General features: G+C 42.7%; 1 protein-coding gene across 1 annotated transcript; it reads right to left on the minus strand.

Moving 5' to 3' along the window:
* Positions 1-1,744: 1,744 nt before the first annotated feature.
* Positions 1,745-2,347, minus strand: LOC127051493 (olfactory receptor-like protein OLF1). Its single transcript, XM_050953813.1, has one exon. The coding sequence runs from the start codon at positions 2,345-2,347 to the stop codon at positions 1,745-1,747; it is 603 nt and encodes a 200-aa protein (XP_050809770.1).
* Positions 2,348-7,383: the final 5,036 nt, after the last annotated feature.

A 7,383-nucleotide genomic window follows, 5' to 3' on the forward strand; every position in this document is an offset into this window, starting at 1 on the left:
CAGTTCTATTCTTTTGTATAATCCATGGGGGAGGAGTTACAAACAATGTACACAAAGTCCTGCTTCCTTGAACACCAGTAGAAGCAACCAACAGCCAGAAATATCTGTATTCAGAAACTCCCAAGTCTGTTGCTCCAGGTCTCTACCCAGGAAACACTATGCCCCTACTTCCTCTAGGAACTCATAACTCCTCCTCCTGGCTTCTGTGCCTCTTGTGGCCCAAAGGTGCCTCAGGCAGTCCTCTCTGAAAATGCCAAGGTCAGGGCAGACTCCAAAAAGTAGGATATTCCCCAAACTGGTTGTTAACACAGATGATCTCTACAGTATCTCCGAAGATCCTTCTACAAAATGTCTCCGAGCATGCCACTTTTGTTCCCATTATTCTTTTATTAATTGTATTTATTTCCTATAACTTATAGTCCATGAAACAGAATGTGACATTGCACCCCATAATGCTTTATAGAAGTATGCTTATAACTGTAAATATGACATAACTGGAATATGGTTTATGCTAGATAGTCCATGTAACATATCTCTGCAAAGGTTACAATCTACTGGATACAGTCATCATATCTGCATCCATGTATCATTTTTATATTCAAAGTTACAAATATTGGCTATGTATTTGTTTGAATTTAAGTTGCCTCAGTGAAGTATTTGGTCAGCTTCTTGAGAAAAGACTGTTCTCAGTAACTGTCCAGTCAAGAAACGCTTAAGCTAACAATGAAATTTGAGAGATGCCAATCCACATCTGAGCTTTCCTGGGAATGTGGCATCGGCCTGCAAGGAACTGACTCGTGCATGGACATGTGACTTGTCCATGTGACTCCAAAACTTCATCTTAGAGCTGGATTCTGCAGAGGAGAGGGGAAGGGATTCCCACCCACAAATGAATGTCTTTGTAAGCCCCTGGTAGACCACTCCATTTTGTCTTCAGCTGGCACAAAAGATAGCCTCTCCACCCCAAGGAGATGCCTGAAAGAAACTGGAACAAAGGACAGTAACTACAGGTGTGTGAGTGATTGATGAACCCAGATTAGGAGGAAGTCTAGTCTGTGAAAGAAGCTTATTGGAACATCTCTGATTGTGAGATTTACCTGCATTTAGTTTTCACAGTATTAAGCTTAGACTTGCGTGTTTTGTTTTATTTTGTATGACAGATTACTTTGCTCTCTCTGTTATTGATCAGAACCACTGGAACAGATGACCTCTCAAGATCCCCTCCAGTCCTACAATTCTATGATCTCACAAGGAGCCCTGCACTGGGAGTGGGGGGCGGGGTGCCAGCCTGAGTACTGGGCAGGGCAAGGGACATGCACCTGCCTACACTTGACATACAGCTCCACTTTACCCCACACCACATACACACATATAGTGCCCAGTACACATCACACACACACACACACACACACACACACACACACAGTGCCCACTGCACACCAAAACCACACACACAGAGTGCCCACTACACTATGGCACTGCTGCACACTAGAGCTGAGTCAATGTAATGGCTTTAGTATAGACATTCCCTGAATCGATGAAGGAGTTTTCCCACTTCCTCTTAAAACTATTTTTCTCTCCTTTTCCAGTCACTTTTCTCCCTACCTTTCCTTCTTCTGAGAGGTAAATATGTTCAGAAAAGTTGAAATTTCTCCTTGCAGGATAATTTCTACTTTCCCCTCCAATGAATGGCTCTCTGTCATTTCAATTAAAGACTGAAATGCTCTGAAACTGACTTGTTTGCTCATGTCTTGGTGCTACCTCTTTGTTTTTCCTCAGAACAGGCGAGCACCAGCAGTGGGGGGATGTCACAGAAGAAATGATTGATGATGTTGGAGCTGCAGAATGACACTCGTAATATAAACCACATGTTTATCAATGAATCCACCACCCCCACAGTGTACGCCCCAGCCACCAGCTGTTTACAAAGCTTCCTAGACATAGTGACCGTATAGAGCAGCGGGTTACAGATGGCCACATAACGGTCATACGCCATCACAACCAGCAAAAGGCACACAACATCTGCAAAAGCGATAGATAGAGACATTTGAACAGCGCAGGCAGTGTAAGAAATGCTTTTCCCCTCGGCTAAGAAATTCAGCAGCATCTTAGGGGAAATTATTGAGGATAAGCAGAGGTCACAGAAAGACAAATTACAGAGGAAAAAGTACATGGGGATGTGGAGTCGGGGGTCAGTCCTGATTAACAAGATCATCCCCCCATTTCCCACCAGGGTGATACCATAAATTAGTAGGAACACCCCAAAGAGGGGGACCTGCAGCTCTGGACAATCTGTCAGTCCTGAGAGAATGAACACAGTCGCCTCCGAGTGATTACCCTTTTCCATATCCTCTGAACAGAGATCAGGCAGCTACAGAGATGTGGGCAGGTGGATGGTGAGGAAAACATGTCCCTTCCCCGTAAAAGTGTAAGTGAATATAAATGGAGATCAGTTTCTTAATGTATCCACTCAGGGAAGAACTTAGTCCACAGAGCCAGATGTTCACAACTAGTCATTACCAGCATTTGATAAGATGCACACACTGTGCAAATACAATGACATGCAGGTTAATCATTCCCCGCACACAAACATTCCTGATCACTAACCCGAAAAGAAAACAGCGACTTGTTACTCTGCTCTGAGAGAATCAGTTTGAAGAGATTATTCCTTAGCTAAAGGGGTGAGAGTAAAGGAGTGTCAATCTTTCCACCCTTTTTGAGCAAGGTGAGCTCTGTGGCTTGGCATGTCGGGTTGGGGTAAAGTTGCTTACTGTGCTAATTAAGCTTTTTGGCATTTACTTTAGCCTGTATGAAAAGCCAGAGACACAATGGAAAGAACTGGATTCATTGACTATGTAATTGCCTAATTTTTCCAACCAAGGAGGTCACTCCTTTAGCTGAGGGGATAGGAGTTGGGACTGAGGCTTTTAGTGCTGGAAGTCTTGAATTCAATACCTGCTGATCACCATGGTGTCCGTATGTGTGTGTGTTTGTGTGACTGTAATTCAGGACAACAGCACATACCTGCTGAGAAGAGAGAGAGGAATGTGTTGGCGTTTCCCCATCATCAGAAACTGTCAGTTTGGAGCATTCGGGACATTGTATACTGAGATTTGTGGTCTATGGGACATGACTCCTGAAGCAACAGGGAATATCTGAGCTCAGAGAGCCCAATTAATTCATTCAGTGAACCAAAGCCACCCTCGATGTAATTCATGCCCTGGGGATTAATTAGTCCCAGTCTCTTCTACTGTGTTATTAAATGATGCAATTTTTACCAGAGTTACAGAGTATGAGGTTAGGCATATATTTCATCCTGCTGCTTTCAGTGCAAGCCATGTACTGTGTAGAGCTAATCCACAAAAGGGGTTTGTTGGTGGAGACTGAGAGCTTTTTGCTAAAAACTTAACATTTCAGATCAGAAATACCACAAGAGTGCCTCAGATAGCACACACTACCAATCTCTTCCACAGTCCAGGCTCCCAGGCTGGACTACATCCCCCATGATGCATGCTGGTCTCTTCTCTTGCTGAACTTCCCTGGTACATCATCAGAGTCCCAAAGCCACGGTGTAGGTAGGAGGGGAGTTTGGTATGTTGATGGAAATTTTATAAATTCCAGGGAAAAGTTAATTTCAGGGGAAAAAAGTGTTGAATTGAAAATCCAATTTCCCATCAAAAAAACTTCAAAAGAAAAATTTTCAATCAGTCTTAGCAACAAATTTGGAATCAAAGGAACAGAAAGTAAGATGCAGGTGAAACATACTAATTGATTGCGCCTGTACCTGATATCTTCTCAGTCTTTCCTGGTTTCAGAATCACCTCATAGTCCTGGCCGCAATAGGTGGAATGTAAAATCTGTAAGACATGTAAGAGTACTCCAGATTATCTAGCTATATATAGCATGCTAATCACCCATAATATCCTATGTCCTTCCCTTGCTAGGTTACTGTCCAAAGTAGGAAAGATAGGTTCACTCATTGTTCTTGATAGAGACCACATGATGACCAGAGGAGCTCAGAAGGAGACCAAGGTATGCTATGGACTATCCTTCTACATAAACATTTTGTCTTCTTGTAACCGGGTGGAAACATTTCACAAAGGGAGGATAGGACTATAAAAAGAAGGGAGAGACATCCCAAGATACCTCTCTCTCTCTCTCTCTCTCTCTCTCTCTCTCTCTTTCTGTCCATTGATTTACTGCATCTGCAGGGATAACAGAAGCACCCAATTGGACTGGAGGGGTTGTGCTGATCTAAGAAGTTTGGTCAATAAGACTCATGAAAGCACGTGGTGAGGAAACTTTTGCTAACTTAGGCACAAGTTGCATTCTAGTTTTATTTTTCTTGTAACCATGTCCTACTTCTAGGCAAATCACCATTATTTGCTGATAATCTTGTCATTTGCTGCTCCATCTATGGGTCTTGTAACCATGTTTGACTTCTATGCCACCTTATTTCCACTCACTTAAAATCTGTCTTTGTAGTTAATAAACCAGTGTGTTTAAATAGAAGTGTCTGAGAAGCTAAGTTGCATGCATGTTAGTGCTATTAATTAAATAATGGACAATGTGACTTGTATTGTCCAGGAGAGGAGTGGGCAGCACAGGACATACATTTCAGGAGAGAAATCGAAGACTGAGGAGCATGTTAGGGTCACCCTGCAGTATAACCAAGGATGGTGAGAGCCTGAGTGTAACCCAACTATTCCTGGCCAGGCTGCAGTTACACACACATGCTTAGGGTATGATTTGCCTGCTAGATGATTGTTTCTGAGTGGCCCAGGTGGAAGCCACTTCAGCAAGACATAGCAATGTTGCAGGCAGGTGTTACACAGCCACCAACCTAGAAACTATCCCAGTAACATCAAAGGTGTGGTGCTAACTGACAGTAGTGTTTGATTGACATGAAAGGGTGAGGTCACCACAGGGATGGGCCCATGCACTGGTCCATGGCTGCAGATGCACAAAGACATTGTGTTCATCACCTCCCCCCAAGGAGATCCATGGCAGGCCCAGTGATGGCTCTTCTCTTTCTCACTATGGTAGCAGAAATTAACCCCCATGGGAGTGCAGACTTGGCTGGTATTATCAGTGCTCCACGGCATGTTGGTACCCCCTTCTCCTAAGTGGTGCCAATGTGTGAGGCATTGCAGGGTTGATTGTATTAGGAGGAAAAACTGATGATACAAATCAGCTATATTCTTTGGTATAATCTGTGGGGGAGGGATTACAAAGAATGTACATAAAGTCCTGCTTCTCTGAACACCAGTAGAAACAACCAACAGCCAGCAATTTCCTTTTTAAGAAACTTCGAAGTCTGTCACTCCAGGTCTGTGCCCAGGAAACACCATGCCACTACTTCCTCTAGGAGTCATGCTCATTGTGATGGGCTAGATCACAGGTCCCCCCTTGGGCTTTTCCACCCAGTGTGCCAAGACTATCTCTGCTCCTGCTTTCCCTGCCAGCTTGGGGCTTCAGCACCCATGTCTTCCTAAGACAGATTTATTTGTCCCAAAGCTGCAGGTTTACCTGAAAGCAGCTAACAGAAATGTTCTTGTCTTTAACACTCAGATACCCAACTCCCAGTGGGGTCTAAACCCATAGAAATCTGTTTTACCCTGTGTAAAGCTTATACATGGTAAATTCATAAATTGTTCATCCTCTATAATACTGATAGAGAGGTATGATCAGTTGTTTGCTTCCCCCAGGAATTAACACATACTCTGAGTTACTTAATAAGTAAAAAGTGGTTTCATTAAATACAGAAAGTAGAATGTAAGTGGTTCCAAGTAGTAACAGACAGAACAAAGTAAGTCACCAAGCAAAATAAATTAAGACATGCAAATCTATGTCTAATCAAACTGAATACAGATAATCTCACCCTCAGAGATGCTTCAGTACGTTTTTTCCTCAGACTGGACACCTTCCAGGCCTGGGTACAATTCTTTCCCCTGGTACAGCTCTTGTTCCAGCTCAGGTAGTAGCTAGGAGATTCGTCATGATGGCTTCTCTCCTCTTTTCCTGTCACAACCCCTTATATATCTCTTGCACAAGGTGGGAATTCTTATCCCTCTGGGTTCCCACCCCCTCCTTCTCAATGGAAAAGCACCAGGTTAAAGATGGATTCCAGTTCAGGTGACATGATCACATGTCACTGCAAGACTTCATTACCCACTTGACAGCACACACATATACAGGGAGACTTACAAGTAAAACAGAGTCATCTGCAGACAATTGTCCTGCTTAACGGGAGTCATCAAGATAGGCCCACACTTCGCACAATTACAATAGGCCGGGATAGGCAACCTATGGCACGGGTGCTGAAGGCCGCACGCAAGCTGATTTTCAGCGTCACTCACACTGCCCGTGTCCTGGCCTCCAGTCTGGGGGGGTCTCTGTATTTTAATTTAATTTTAAATGAAGCTTCTTAAGCATTTTTAAAACTTTATTTACTTTACATACAACAGTAGTTTATTTATATATGATAGACTTATAGAAAGAGACCTTCTAAAATGTTAAAATGTATTACTGGCACGTGGAACCTTAAATTAGAGTGACTAAATGAAGACTCAGCACACCACTTCTGAAACGTTGCCAACCCCTGCAATAGGCCCTCAGAGTTAGATTTCATATTTCTAGTTTCAGATACAAGAGTGGTACATTTATACAAAAAGGATGACCACACTCAGTAGATTCTAAGCTTTGTAATGATACCTTCCCAGAGACCTTTTGCATGAAGAATATTCCAGTTACACTATATTCACTCATTAGCATATTTTATAAAATCATATAGACTACAATGTCACACTCATAACTCCTCTTCCTGGCTTCTCTGCCTCCTGTGACCCGGAGGAGCCTGGGGCAGTCCTCACTGCAAATGCCAAGGTCAGGGCAGACTCCAAAGAGTAGGATATTCCCTAAACTGGTGGTTAACACAGATGATCTCTGCAGCATCTCTGCAGCTGCTACAACAAAATAGCTCCGAGCATGCCAGCTCCATCCAGATTCTTATATTAATTTTATTTATTTCCTGTAATTAATAATCCATGAAACAGTGTGACATTGCACCCCATAATACTTTATTGAAATATGCTTATGAGTGTAAATATGACATAACTGGAATATGTTTTATGCTAGATAGGCCATGTAACATATCTCTACAAAGGTTATGGTCTACTGGATATATTTATCCTATTTGCATGCATGCATCATTTTTGTATTCAAAGTTATGAATATTGGCTATGTACTTGTTTGACTTTAAGTAGCCTCAGTGAAGCATTTAGTTAGCTTCCAGAGAAAAGATTATTCTCAGTAAGTGCCCAGTCAAGCAATATTTAAGCTAACAATGAAGTTTGAAAGACACTAATCCACATCTGAGCTTTC

Source organism: Gopherus flavomarginatus, chromosome 5 (assembly GCF_025201925.1).
Source record: "Gopherus flavomarginatus isolate rGopFla2 chromosome 5, rGopFla2.mat.asm, whole genome shotgun sequence".
In the NCBI taxonomy this organism is placed as follows: Eukaryota; Metazoa; Chordata; order Testudines; family Testudinidae; genus Gopherus; species Gopherus flavomarginatus.

Bases quoted from the DNA above. Each gene is read 5' to 3' on its own strand.
- LOC127051493 (XM_050953813.1), bottom strand. From the start codon at position 2,347: ATGGAAAAGGGTAATCACTCGGAGGCGACTGTGTTCATTCTCTCAGGA.